At 38.5% G+C, this 14346-nt stretch overlaps 1 protein-coding gene across 10 annotated transcripts in view; it reads left to right on the forward strand.

Moving 5' to 3' along the window:
• Positions 1–14346, forward strand: part of CATSPERE (catsper channel auxiliary subunit epsilon) — an 85987-nt gene that overhangs the window by 32465 nt on the left and 39176 nt on the right. For 8 of the 10 annotated variants that reach the window (XR_014817489.1, XM_084979308.1, XM_084979309.1 and 5 more), the window contains 2 exons: positions 9347–9824; positions 13887–14329. Coding sequence is in view for 8 of the 10 variants with exons in the window: in XM_084979308.1 (XP_084835434.1) it covers positions 9347–9824; positions 13887–14329 (921 nt within the window). In the remaining 2 variants the exon portion in view is untranslated. Of the gene's footprint in view, positions 1–9346; positions 10087–13886; positions 14330–14346 lie in introns of all 10 variants that reach the window. The other 2 variants (XR_014817490.1, XM_084979313.1) reach the window with 2 other exon arrangements.

The following is a 14346-nucleotide window of genomic DNA, read 5'->3' on the forward strand; positions in this document are numbered from 1 at the left end:
GCATATGGAGGTTCCCAGGCTAGGGGTTGAATCAGAGCTGTAGCCACCGGCCTACGCCAGAGCCACAGCAACGTGGGATCCGAGCCGCGTCTGCAACCTACACCACAGCTCACGGCAACGCCGGATCGTTAACCCACTGAGCAAGGGCAGGGACTGAACCCGCAACCTCATGGTTCCTGGTCGGATTCGCCAACCACTGCGCCATGACGGGAACTCTAATCTCTCATAAAGAACTTCTAAATGATGTTTTAGTAAACCAGATCCAAAAATATATAAAAGGGAAAATATATCATAGCTAAGTGAGGTTTATCTCAGGAATGAAAGGGTGATTGACAATAGAAAATCAAACATAATTTACCTTATTAGAAAATAAAAGAAAAACCATATCATCTTAATAGGCATATAAAAGCATTTGACAAAATCCAATATACACGATTGATTTTAAAAATCAGCAAGTGAAGAATAAAAGAGAACTTTCTCAACTTGACACAGAACATTTATGAAAAACCTTTAGCAAACATTGTATGATGGTAAAAGACTATTTAGTCTGCTCAGATTTAAACTAATTATTGCTGTTGTTGGTTAAGCCTACCATTCAGTATTTATTCTCTGTTAACACTGTTCTTTGCTCCTTTGTTTCTTCTCTTTCTTGCTTAAAATCAGAAACAAAGTGAAATGTCTGTCTATACTGTCTATACCTCTTCTATTCAACACTGTATTGACAGTTCTCTCAGGTACAGTGAGTTGAGAAACAAAAGGAATCTGTGTTGAAAAGGAAACTTTCTTTATTTAAACATTATTAGATGTAGAAAAGCTTATGAAATCTATTTTTAAAAAACGTATCGCGGAGTTCCCACCGTGGTGCAGCAGAAACGAATCTGAGTAGGACCCATGAGGTTGCGAGTTTGATCCCCGGCCTTGCTCAGTGGGTTAAGGATCCAGCATTGCCATGAGCTGTGGTGTAGATCATAGACGCAGCTTGAATCTGGCATGGCTGTGGTGTAGGCTCACAGCTACAGCTCCAATTAGACTCCTAGCCTGGGAACCTCCATATGCCATGGGTACTGCCCTAGAAAGACAAAAGACAAAAAAAAAAAAAAAAAAAAAAGGTATCAGGGCTAGAAAGTATTTTACCAGAACTGCAGTATAAAAGATCAACATATAAAATTATTATATTTCTATGAAATATAACAATTTAATTTTATATATGAAATATATAAACATTCAAAATAAACAATCATAAGTTGAATTTAAAAATACTGTTTACAATAGATCTAAAAATATTAAATACTTAAGGATAAATCTGACAAAAGATATGCAGATATATACACTTAAAAAGTACAAAACGGAGTTTTCTGATGGCCTAGCGGGTTGAGGCTCCTGCGTTCTCATGGCTGTGGTCCTGGTTGCTGCTGTGTGGTGTAGGTTCAATCCCTGGCCCAGGAATTCCCACATACTGTCTGTGTGGCAAAAAAAGGAAAAAAAAAATACAAAAAAACCTCAAGAGAGAGCCTGAAATAAACCTTACAACTCTCGTTTAAAAAAAAAAAAAAGATACAAAACATTACTGAGTAGGAGTTCCCATCGTGGCACAGCGGAAATGAATCTGACTGGGAACCATGAGGTTTCAGGTTCGATCCCTGGCCTTGCTCAGTGGGTTAAGGATCTGGCGTTGCCATGAGCTGTGGTGCAGGTTGCAGACATGGCTCAGATCCTGTGTTGCTGTGGCTGTGGTGTAGGCCGGCAGCTGTTGCTCCTATTCGACCCCTAGCCTGGGAATCTCCATATGTTGTGGATGAGGCCCTAAAAAGCAAGAAAGAAAAAAAAAGAAAAACATTACTGAGTGAAGTAATGTTTATAGCTGAAAAGACACAATACTGTTAAGATGTCAATTCTTGAGAAATGCAGCACAACTGAAAATCTTAGTGGGCTTCTTATAGAAATGGAGAAGCTGATTCTAAATGTCATATAGAAATTCAGGATAGAACACAAAAGCATATCTCGGAATTTCCCCTGTGGCCTAGCAATTAAGGATCCAGCGTTGTCACTGCTATGGCTTGGGTTGCTGCTGTGGTGTGGGTTCAGTCCCTGTCCTGGGAACTTCTGCATGCCACAGGCATGGACCGAAAAAAAAAAAAAAACTTAAAAAATACTTTAAGATAGTACCTAAAGGAGTTCCCCTTGTGGCTCAGAGGGTTAAGAACCTGACTAGTATCCATGAGGATTCAGGTTCGATCCCTGGCCATGCTCAGTGGGTTAAAGGATCCGGCATTGAGCTGTGGTGTAGGTTGCAGACGCGGCTCGGATCCCACGTTGCTGTGGCTCTGGCGTAGGCCAGTGGCTATGGCTCCGATTAGACCCCTATCCTGGGAACCTCCATATGCCGTGGGAGCAGCCCTAGAAAAGGCGAAAAGACAAAAAAAAAAAAAATTTTATTATAAAGGTATAGTAATTAAGACATCACAAATTATAACTTCATTTTTCATTTGGTTCCACATCTCACCAACCTTTAGTGGGTCCAGTCTTTATTATTTAAACTCTTTTAGCAGTTTTGAGGTGATATTTCATTTGGTTTTATTTATATATAACAATATAGCTGCACTAGCTTTCTTATGTTTCATGCTTATATAGTGTACATTTTTCTATTATTTTACTCTCAACTTGCCTGTGACTTTATATGTCTTTTAAACTTCTTATAGGGTCCTCCTGCTTTTCCTCCAGTGTGACAATATCTGCCTTCAAATTTTAATATTTAGTTCATGTAAAAGTAACTATTGCTGAGGTTGGGGTTAAGTCTACCATCTTGGCATTTGTTTTCTATTAATCCCTTTTAGTATTTTTTCCTTTGTTTCTTGTCGTCTGCTAGGTAGAATCATGTATTTTTCAGTATTTCTATGTTTCTCCTGTATTGAATTTTTTTTTTTTTTTTTTGTCTTTTTGCCTTTGCTAGGGCCACATGTGCAGCATATGGCGGTTCCCAGGCTAGGGGTCTAATTGGAGCTGTAGCCACCAGCCTACGCCAGAGCCAGAGGAATGCGGGATCCAAGCTGTGTCTGCGACCTACATGACAGCTCATGGCAACACTGGATCCTTAACCCACTGAGCAACGCCAGGTATCGAACCCAAAACCTCATGGTTCCTAGTTGGATTCGTTAACCACTGAGCCACAACGGGAACTCCTATATTGAATTTTTTTATTCAAAATTATTTTTTAGTAGGTGCACTTGGCTTTAGAATAATCAATTTTAATTTATCAGAATCTAGATTTAAATAAAATATACTTTATAGCAGTGTGAGAACTTTATACAAGTCCATTTATACCCCACGTCACCCTTTTTGTACTCTGTTCTCATACTTTATTTCTTAAATCGGTGTTGGATTTTGTCAAAGGCTTTTTCTGCATCTATTGAGAGGATCGTACGGTCTTTATTCTTCAGTTTGTTAATGTGGTGTATCACACTGATGGATTTGCGGATATTGAAGAATCCTTGCATCCCTGGGATAAATCCCACTTGATCATGCTGTACAATCCTTTTAATGTATTGTTGGATTCGGTTTGCTAGCATTTTGTTGAGGATTTTTGCATCTGTCTTCATCAGTGAACTTTATTTCTGAATATGCTGTTAATCCCAAAATACCTTGTTAATATTTTTGCATTAAAGAGTCAACTGTATGGAGTTCCCTTCGTGGCTCTTGGGCTAACGAACCTGACTAGGATCCATGAGGACTTGGGTTCGATCCCTGGCCTTGCTCAGTAGGTTAAGGATCCTGTGTTGCTGTGGCTGTGGTGTAGGCCAGTGGCTATAGCTTCGATTAGACCCCTAGCCTAGGAACTTCCATATGCCAAGGGTACAGCCCTAAAATAGCAAAAAAAAAGAAAAAAAAAAGAAGAAAAAAGAAAAAAGGCGATTGTCATAAAGATATATGGATATAAACTGAGAGAAAAATAAGCCTTTTTTATGTGTGTGCTTTATTTCTGTCTGCACATCCAGCATTCTTCCTGGTTTCATTTTCCTTCAGCCTGAAGAATGTCTTTAAAATTTCTTGTATTGCAAGTTCTCTCATTATTTGTCTGTGTTAAAGTGTCTTTATTTTTTTGTCTTCATTTTTGAAGGACTTTTTTGCCAAATACAGAAATAAGATGACAGGTGGTTTTTGTTTTTGTTTTTGTTTTGGGGGGGGTTCATTTTTAAAGCAATTTATAAAGACATCATTCCTTTATCTTGTGGTTTTCATCATTCTTGGTAAGAGGTGATTCATTTTGCATGTTATGTTCACATTTGTATGTATGTGTAGTGTGTCTTTTTACTGTTGCTGCATTAGCATTTTCTCTTTATCTTTAGTTTACAGTACTTTCATTGTGTACCCAACTATAATTTCCTTTGTATTTGTGCTGTTTGAGGGTCAGTTGAGCTTCTTGGATTTCCGGGATTATGTGTTTCATTAATTTTTGGATGTTCTTGGACTACCTTTAGTTCTTCAAACACTTCTGCACCATTCTTTTTTCCTCCTCTAGGATTCCAAAACCATGTATGTGAAACCATTTAATATTGTCCCACAGATCTCAGATGACCTGTGCATTTTTTTCACTCTATTTTTTTCTTTATATTTCAGTTTGTATACATGCTATTAATCTATTTTCAAACTCTCTGTTCATTTCCTCAGTCTTACTCTTGAATACATCTAATAATTTCTTTATTACTGATATCATATTTTAAAATTTCTAGCATTTCCATTATGCTCTTTTTATCAAATTCACATATCTTGCCTGTATTTCCCCATCTTTGCATTTGAATGGCCCATTTTTCCATTAGATCCTCAGCTTTTTGTTGTTGTTGTTGCTACTTTAGGGCTGCACTCGGGACATATGGAGTTTCCCGGGCTAGGGGTCGAATTGGAGCTGTAGCTGCCGGCCTACGCTGCAGCCACAGCAGCGCGGGATCCGAGCCATGTCTGTGACCTGCTCACAGCAACACCAGATCCTTAACCCACTGAGCAAGGCCAGGGATTGAACCCACATCCTCATGGATCCTAGTCAGGTTCGTTAACCGCTGATCCACGAAGGGAACTCCAGTCTTCAGCATTTTATCATAGCTATTTTCTCGGTAGCCATGCCTGGGATCTTAGCACCGAACAAGAGTTCAGTGATCTCTTCATACATTAAAACTGAATCACCAGCCTTCCAAACCCTGGGAGGATCATCACTGTAGTCTGGCTGCCAGCTTTTTTTTTTTTTTTTTTTTTTTTTTTTTAATACCTGAAGACTTCCTTTCCTCTCTCATCAGTGCCTGGATTTTCTTGCCTTGGGGAAGATCAGCATCTCTCTCTCCTACTTCTCTGCCCCCAGTCTTAGTATGGAGAGTGCCTTATAACTTTCAGTAGAAACCAAGCATATCTCAGAGGAAGAGTTTTCCCTCTGCCCTCTTAGCCCACTCCCTGTCGCTCAGCATCCTAAATGCTGATGGGCTTCTCTCAGCCTTGCTGCCACACTGCCTGCCCCCCGCCCTATCTTCAGAAGGTTACTGCTTCATATCTGGCAGAGGCCCTGAGAGTGTCAGAGGCATCTCTCAGCTTTCCCGCCTTGCCCCCAAACCTCGGCTGACTCTGCACAAGCACTAAGAGAGAAGCTGTAGGAAAGACTTGATGGGTGGGTGAAATTTCATCCCACGACTGGGCATACTGGAATTCCCCTCTATCATGTTTATAACAAACTCCCCTTCCCATCCTTCCACCAAGAATAGGGAGAATAGCTGTGAGTCTTTTCTGTGAAGGACTCATCGTTTTGTTTCTGATCCATTTCCTCGTGGAAAGTTGTTTCACACTCATGTTCAGCAACAGACACTCTAGACTTTACATTGAACCTTCATTTGGTAAAATTCCCTTTTACCCCAACTGTTCTCTTTCTTTAATTATCAGTTTTATATCTGTCTGCATTCTATTTGAGTGTGGACTAAATATTTGAACATTAAATAAGTGTACAGGAGTTCCCATCATGGCTCAGCGGAAATGAATCTGACTAGCATCCATGAGGACACAGGTTTGATCCCCGGCCTCACTCAGTGGGTTAAAGGATCTGGCGTTGCCATGAGCTGTGGTCTAGGTTGAAGACGTGGCTTGGATCTAGCATTACTGTGGCTGTGTTGTAGGCTGGCAGCTCTAGCTCCAATTTGACCTCTATGTGCCATGGATGCGGCCCTAAAAAGACAAAGAAATAATAATAAATGTACAAGTGTATTTATTTAGGGAGACAAGATATGCACAAAAGACTCCTGTTGATTGTCATGGACATAGAAATTATAAAAATCTTTAAGAATTAGAAACAATTGGGGAGGGGAGACAGGGGAAAGGGGGCCCTTGGCTCCCTTAATGAAATTACACCCATTGAATTTCGGACATAGTAGTCTCTGCGTGGCTTTCCTTTCTAACAACCTGTGTCCATAAAGGTGTAATATTGATTTTTCTAAGGTTTTAAGTTCTCTCTTCCCTCTATCCAAGGAAGCTTGACTTCCAAAAATAATGTTTGAAGTGTGGTTATATCTTGACCTTAGTAAAAATTAAGGTCAAAGGGGCACTCCTGGCCAGAGTGGATAAATACATAAGAAAAGACAGGCTGATTTAAAGGATTTAAAATAGAGTTAAGATTAACTATTTCTATGGATAGAAAAAGCACATAGAGTTGAGTGAGAGGATTAAGATGGCAGAATAGAAGGACTGGAGCTCAACTTCTCTCCTGAAAACAACAAAATTCACAACTAAAAGCTGAGCAATCTCCACCCAAATGGACCTGAAACCTTAAAAAAGATACCCTACTCCAGAAGAAAAAGAGGAGGCCACATCAAGAGGTAGGAGGGGCAATTTCACGATATAAACAACCCCATACCTCCTGGGTGGGAAGCTCCACAGACTGAAAGCTAATTGGTTCACAGAGACTCACCTACAGGAGTGAGAGTTCTGAGCCCCACATCACACCCTCACGTGCGGGGATCTGGCACTGGGAGAAAGAGCCCCTGGATCATCTGGCACTGAAGGCCAGTGGGCCTTGTGGGCAAGAGCTCCATGGGACTGGGGGGAACAGAGACCCCATTCTTAAAAGGCGCACACAGACTTTCACGTGCACTGGATCCCAGGGCAAAGCAAAGTCTCCATAGGAATCTGGGTCAAACCTGACTGCAGTTCTTGGAGGACATCCTGGGAAAACGGGTGAATGTGGCTTGTTGTGAGGGAGGGACATTGAAAGCAAAGCTCTCGGGAATATTCAGCAGCTGTGCCTTTCTCTGGAGGTGGCCATTTTGGGAAAATCTGGCCCCACCTGCCAGTCAGCCTGAGAAGCCCCAGAGCAAACAATAATCCAGGTGGGATCACAGTCCTGCCCCTCAGTAAACAGGCTACCTAAATACCCCTCAGGCACACAGCTGCCTCTAATCCCATCCAGAGACTAAACCCCACCCACCAGAGGGATTAGAATCAGCTCCACCTACCAGTGGGCAGGCATCAGCCCCTCCCATCAGGAAGCCTACAGCAGGCCCCCATACCAACTTCAGCCACAAGGGGGGCAGACACCAGAAGTAAGAGAGGCTACAACCCTATCATCTGTAAAAAGGTCACCACACCAAAAATCTATAAAAATGAAAAGACAGAGAACTATAACTCAGATGAGGGAAAAAGAAAAAAAAAAAAAAACAGAAAATCAGCTAAGCGATGAGATTCTTAGCCTCCAGGAAAAAGATTTTAGACTGTTGATGCTGAAGATGATGCAAGACATTGGAAATAAACTGGAGGCAAAGATGGATAACTTACAGGAAACACTGACCAAAGAGATACGAGATATAAAACTTAAACAAGAAGAGATGCAAGATGCAGTAGCTGAAATAAAAAATTCACTAGAAGCAGCTAACAGCAGAATACAGGAGGCAGAAGAATGAATAAGCGAGGTGGAGGACAGATTAGTGGAAATTACGGATGCAGAACAGAAAAGAGAAAAAAGATTGAAAACAAATGAAGAGAGTCTCAGAGAACTCTGGGACAATGTTAAGTGCACCAACATCCGTATTATAAGGGTGCCAGAAGGAGAAGAGAGAGAGAAGGAGACAGAAAAAATATTCCAAGAGATGATAGCTGAAAACTTCCCTAACATGGGGAAGGAATCACTCACTCAAATCCAGGAAGCACAACGAGTACCATATAAAATAAACCCAAGGAGGAATACGCCAAGACACATATTAATCAAACTGACCCAAATTAAAGACAAAGAGAAAATCTTGAAAGCAGCTAGGTAAAAGAAACAAGTAACATACAAGGGAACTCCAATAAGGTTATTGGCAGATTTTTCAGCAGAAACTCTGCAGGCCAGAAGGGAGCGGCATGATATACTTAACGTGATGAAAGGAAAAAACCTCCAACCAAGATGACTTTACCCAGCAAGGCTCTCATTCAGATTTGAAGGAGAAATCAAAACCTTCACAGATAAGCAAAAGCTGAGAGAATTCAACAACACTAAACCAGCCTTACAACAAATACTAAAGGAACTTCTCTAGGCAGAAAAGAAAACACCGCAACAGGAAACAAAAATACCACAAATGACAAAGCTCACCAGTAAAGGTACATATACAGTAAAGATACAAAATCATCCATGCAAAATTATACCACCAAAATCAGAAATCATGAGAAGAGGTGCGTACAAATGCAGGACACTGGAGATGCAATTAAGAGACCAACAACTTAAAAAAATCTCATATGCATATAGACTCTTATATCAAAACTTCAGAGTAACTGCAAACCAAAAATCTACAATTGATACACAAACAAGGAATCTCTGAAGAAGAAATATATCTCATAGTAAGTAAGTGCATAATCCACTTATTTGACATGCTTAGAATGCTGAAGTCTTCTTAGAACTGATTCTGATTCCGTCTCCATCAAAGAATTTATGATAATTATAATTAAATAATGCAACTGTACAATTAAAAAAAATAAAAAATATATAAAAGAATTAAAATTACTGGAATAATTTATGTGTATTATATATAATACATATTATATATGTTATATATGGAATAACTTTATAAATAACATTTCTATGTAATATAGTTCTATGAATATAAAATAATTAAGTTTCTGAAATAATTTTTATATATTTTATATATACATATATGGAATAATTTTTATAGTTATGACATATTTCTATGTAATATAGCTCTATATCTGAAGTATTGTTCAGAAACGTAATAAAAATGGAATGTTAGTAGTTACTGTGTTTTATTTTTAAATGTAGCTGATTAAAAAACAGGAACTGTTAGCACTGCACCTAAAATTGAAGGTATTCTAATTATTTTCAATTTTGTCACAGGATAAAGGAAGAAGAAGCAACATGGCAGTCTGGACAGAAAATGAGGTTTATCTTGGATATACTTCTCTTGAGTTTGTTAAAATAATAACTACTGAAAAGCTGAAAGAACTTCTCAATCTGTCATCAGCTGCTACTCTGACTATACACAATGTTGAGTATACAGGACACCCTTTGGAACTTGCCGTGTTATTAAATTACTGCATGACATGTAACGCCATTAAAAAGATTTACCTAGCGATATATAATGAAGATACAAAACAGTGGGTATACCAAGACTTTGCATTAGATGTCACTATTGACACTTTTTTAATTCCACATTTTATTTATTCAGCAATGCCAGAATTAATACTACAGGACAAACATAGGATCTACTACTATTACCATAATTTCACAGATACTGGAGTTGTACAAACACCTACAGAATTTGGAAATCTATCAAGCTTATCACATAACAGCATTATTCATGATGTTTTCATAGGTGAGGTGTTCTCCTTCTGCAAAGACTATTCTAAATTTCTAAGACATCTTCCTTATGAAAATATAACAATTTGTATATATTATAATATATGGTGCTTTGATAAAGGTGCGGTTTTACCACCAAAAATGGATATCTTTAAAATTCTGCTAACATTAACTAGGATCTCACAAAGCAAAATAGCAAACTCAAGTTATTTTTTTTTCAGAGGTTCATTTTGGTCGGTCAGCAGATATATGTGCAACTGGCATTTTCAATGTAGGAGGTGATGTGTTGTTGTGTTTGTTTCCTAGGGCCTTATAGTCAGAGACTCCAGGACATAGCTCTACTCACCAGTAGGCAGGCACCACCCCTCAACCCCCTGGCCCCACCCATTAGCAAGCCTGCTCTAGACTTAGGACCAGCCTCACCTCAGTAATACCAAACCAGCTTTACAAGAAATGTTGAAAGGACATCTCTTAGCAAAAAAGGCCACAACTGAAAACTTAAAAATTACAAAAGGAAAAAGCTCACCAATAAAGGCAAACATCCAAAAAAAGGTAGAAAATCAACCACAAACACAGCTAGTACAAAGCCTCAAAGATAAAATAGTAAAGTCGTCTATATCCCCAATAAGTAGTCTTGGGATACACAAAAAAATTAGATGTAAAATATGTGTCAAAAACAGTAATCATGCGGAGATTAGAGTACAAATGTAGGTTTGTTAAAATCTGTTTGAAATTCAGAGATTAGCAACATAAACATATATATATATTCTTATATACATTATGTGTATACACATGTGTGTGTGTAAAGATAGATAGAGAGATACACATTGCTAAAAGTAGACCTCATGGTAACCAGAAACCAAAAATCTATAATAGATAGACAGAAAAGACAAAGGATTAATTAATAAGGAAACACTGGCCTTAAATGACACAATATATATATTTTGGGTGCTGCTTTTAGTTGGAAAGCAGCAGAAGGCACATTCTTTTCAAGTGTTCATGGAACATTTTCCCAGGATAGATCACATGCTAGGCCACAAAACAAACCCTGATAATTTTAAGGAAATTTAAATCATATCAAGCATCTTTTCTGACAACAAAGCTATGTAAGACTAGAAATCAACTATAAGAAAAAAACTGCAAAAAACACAAATATATGGAGTTTAAACAACATGCTACTAAACAACAAAGGGTCACTAATGAAATAGAAGAGAAAATCAAAAAATATCTGGAGACAAATGAAAACAAAAACACAATGATCCAAAATCTATGGGACACAACAAAAGCAGTTCTTAGAGGGAAGTTTATAGCAATACATACTAAACTCCAGAAACAAGAAAAATCTTGAACAACGTTATACCTAAAAAAACTAGAGAGAGAAGAGAAACAAAGCCCAAAATTATGATTTCTGGAAAGAACTCATAAAGATCAGCACTGAAATAAATACAATAGAGAGTAAAAAAATACCAAAGATTAATAAAACAAAGAATTCGTTCTTTGAAAAGATAAATAAGATTGATATAACATTAGCCAGCTTCATCAAGAAAAGAGAGAGAGGGTTAAAATAAACAAAAGAAGAAATAAATAGAAGTTGAAACTGGCACCACAGAAAAACAAAAAACAAAGGGTCGAAAGAGACTATTAAATTCCCCATCCTAATTTGTTGGCAAAGCCTTCCCATTTTAATTTTTAAATTTCTTATGTATCTGTAGTTGTAGTCCCTTGCTCATTGTTTATTGTTTATACCCCATGCCTTGCTAGTTTGGCTTGCAAGATATCATTCATTATTTTTAGAGTTTTTGGTTTTGTTTTCCTTTCCTTTGAAAAGAACTCTCATTTTTATTAAATTGACTTTCTTTTTTATTTAATTCCTTAATTTCTGCTTTTGTCTGTGTGTGTGTGTGTGTGTGTGTGTGTGTGTGTGTGTTTGAGGGCCACACTGGCGGCATATGGAGGTTCCCAGACTAGGGGTCTAATTGGTGCTGTAGCTGCCAGCCTACACCACAGCCACAGCAATGCAGGATCCGAGCCCCATCTACGACCTACACCACAGCTCACGGTAACACTGGATCCTTAACCCACTGAGCGAGGTCAGGGATCGAACCTGCAACTTCATGGTTTCTAGTAGGATTCATTTCCGATGCGCCATGATGGGAACTCCCCTGCTTTCTGTTTGTAACTTTAGTATTCTGTTGCCTGCTTCTTCAGTTAAATAGTTTGTTTATGTTCAGTCTTCACTGCTTTCTAAGCATTTAAAACTATGAATAAGCATAATGCTATGAATTTTTCTCTGTATGGCTCCAGCTACATCCCCCAAACTTTTATGTTCTTATTCCCATTATTTAAAAAATTCATTCCTAGTTTTCATCTTAACCTCATATTTAATCCAAGAGTCATTTAATAATGTTTTTAATGACCAATATGATAGGAAAATGGGAGTATGCTGACACTGATATCTTATTAAAGTATTCTGATCCTAAGGAAAAAAATTGGCATATGATTTAAGTGTTTGATTAGAATATGACTTAAGGCAATTTGTGAAAATGTCACTTAATATTTCAGATTCCAAATGTAAGATGCATAAGCACAAAGCATTCTGAACCTCCCTAACTCTTTGAATTCACCTTCTTCCTTTTAGAAAGTCCTAAGTGTTGTTTTTTTGAAAATTAAAGAAAGTATACTCCTAGAAGTTTTACCCAGAGAGTGTCATATCTGGAAAGACAGCCATGAAGCCAACTAGTCCAACTGTTCATTTTATAGATATGGCTATAGAACCAAAGAGGTGAAGAGACTTATTGTCTATAAACCTCTGTGACTTAGGCATAATGCTCCATTAAGGAGAGAAATTTGATTATTATTTATATAGAGTAAATCTGGAGAGTGAACCTGCTCCCACCACCACCATTTCTTCATCCCAACTGTATTAGCCTGCTATGGCTGCCTTAAGAAAATACCACAGAGTAGATGGCTTAAACAGTAGAACTTTATTTTCTCACAATTCTGCAGGCTAGAAGTCCAAGATCAAGGTGTCATCAAGGTTGGTTTCTGATGAAGATTCTCTTCCTGGCTTGGAGACAGTGGCCACCTTCCCTCTGTGTCCTTACATGGTTTTTCCTCTTTGTGCCTGAAGAGAGAGAGAGATCTCCAGTCTATGTTCCTCCTCTGATATTGGATTAGGGCCCCATCCTTCTGACCTCATTTTACCTTAATCTCCATAAAGATGCCATCTCCAAATACAGTCAGAATGAGAGTTAGGGCTTCAGCATATGCATTTTGGGGGATGTAAATCAGTCCATACACAATGCTTTCTAATAATGCCATTCCTGTCATGCTCGTCCTCTTTTTTTGTTGGGGCGGGGGGGCTGCACCCATGGCATATGGAAGTTCCCTGGCTAGGGGTTGAATCGGAGCTGCAGCTGCTGGCCTACACCACAGCCACAGCAACGCGGAACCTGAGTCACATCTGCGACCTACACCACAGCTCATGGCAATGCCAGATCCTTTAACCCACTGAGGCAGAGATCAAACCCACATCCTCATGTATACTATTTGGGTTCGTCACCGCTGAGCCACAACAGGAAATCGGAGCTGTAGCCGATGGCCTACACAGCCACAGCAATACCAGATCCAAGCTGCCTCTGTGACCTACACCACAGCTCACAGCAATGCCAGATCCTTAACCCACTGAGTGAGGCCAGGGATTGAACCTGCATCCTCATGGTTACTAGTCAGATTCGTTTTCGTTTCTGCTGAGCCACGATGGGAACGCCTTCCCTCTTTATTATTTAATGCAGTATTTCCAGCTCTTTCTTCTATGTTAATAATGTGATTATGCAAGTGATATGGTGAATGCGAAGAGAAAGTTAGGCAGAAAAAAACCTGCTTTACTATGACGTGGGAGAGAAGCTCTCAAATATCGTGTCAAGTTGTGAATTTGCACTTGCACACTCTAATTTTCTCAGAGTATATAAATCCTCAGTCATTATGAAAAATCATTTTAGTTAGTAGTACACTTGAATAAAACAGAATAAATTTGTTATCTTAGAATAGCTGAAACTTTTCTCTCTTTTTTTTCCAGATTATTATGGAAATATTATGGTAAAAATGGAAAACAATGTGATGTTTTATTTCAAGATCAACATTAAAGATGCACTAAAGCTACATTTATGGACAAATAGCACAATAAAATCATTGATTTCCTTGAATTCATCTGGTCAAATATATCTCATATATGTTTTTGAAAATGGCACGGTACATCCACAGGAATATCCCTTAAAACTGGAAGCACAAAGTGTAACTTTCAACACAAAGGAAAAGTGCCCTTTCATGGCATTTCATAATAATATTTTTGGTGTTTTTTACTTTTTGGACAAAGGACAGAACCTGACAGTCTGGGCTCAAATAGTCTATCTAGAAAATATTGGTCTGTATATTATTGTGGAATCATATGGCCCAAATATACTAGAAAAGAAAGATCACGTTCACTATGAAATTGCCTCAGGATACTGCACCAAAACCATGGTAAGCTAGTATTTTTC

Source organism: Sus scrofa, chromosome 10 (genome assembly GCF_054392235.1).
Source record: "Sus scrofa isolate SSC_HxYL_T2T_F1_AM1 chromosome 10, Sscrofa_HxYL_maternal_Yorkshire_Landrace_v2.0, whole genome shotgun sequence".
Lineage (NCBI taxonomy): Eukaryota > Metazoa > Chordata > Mammalia > Artiodactyla > Suidae > Sus > Sus scrofa.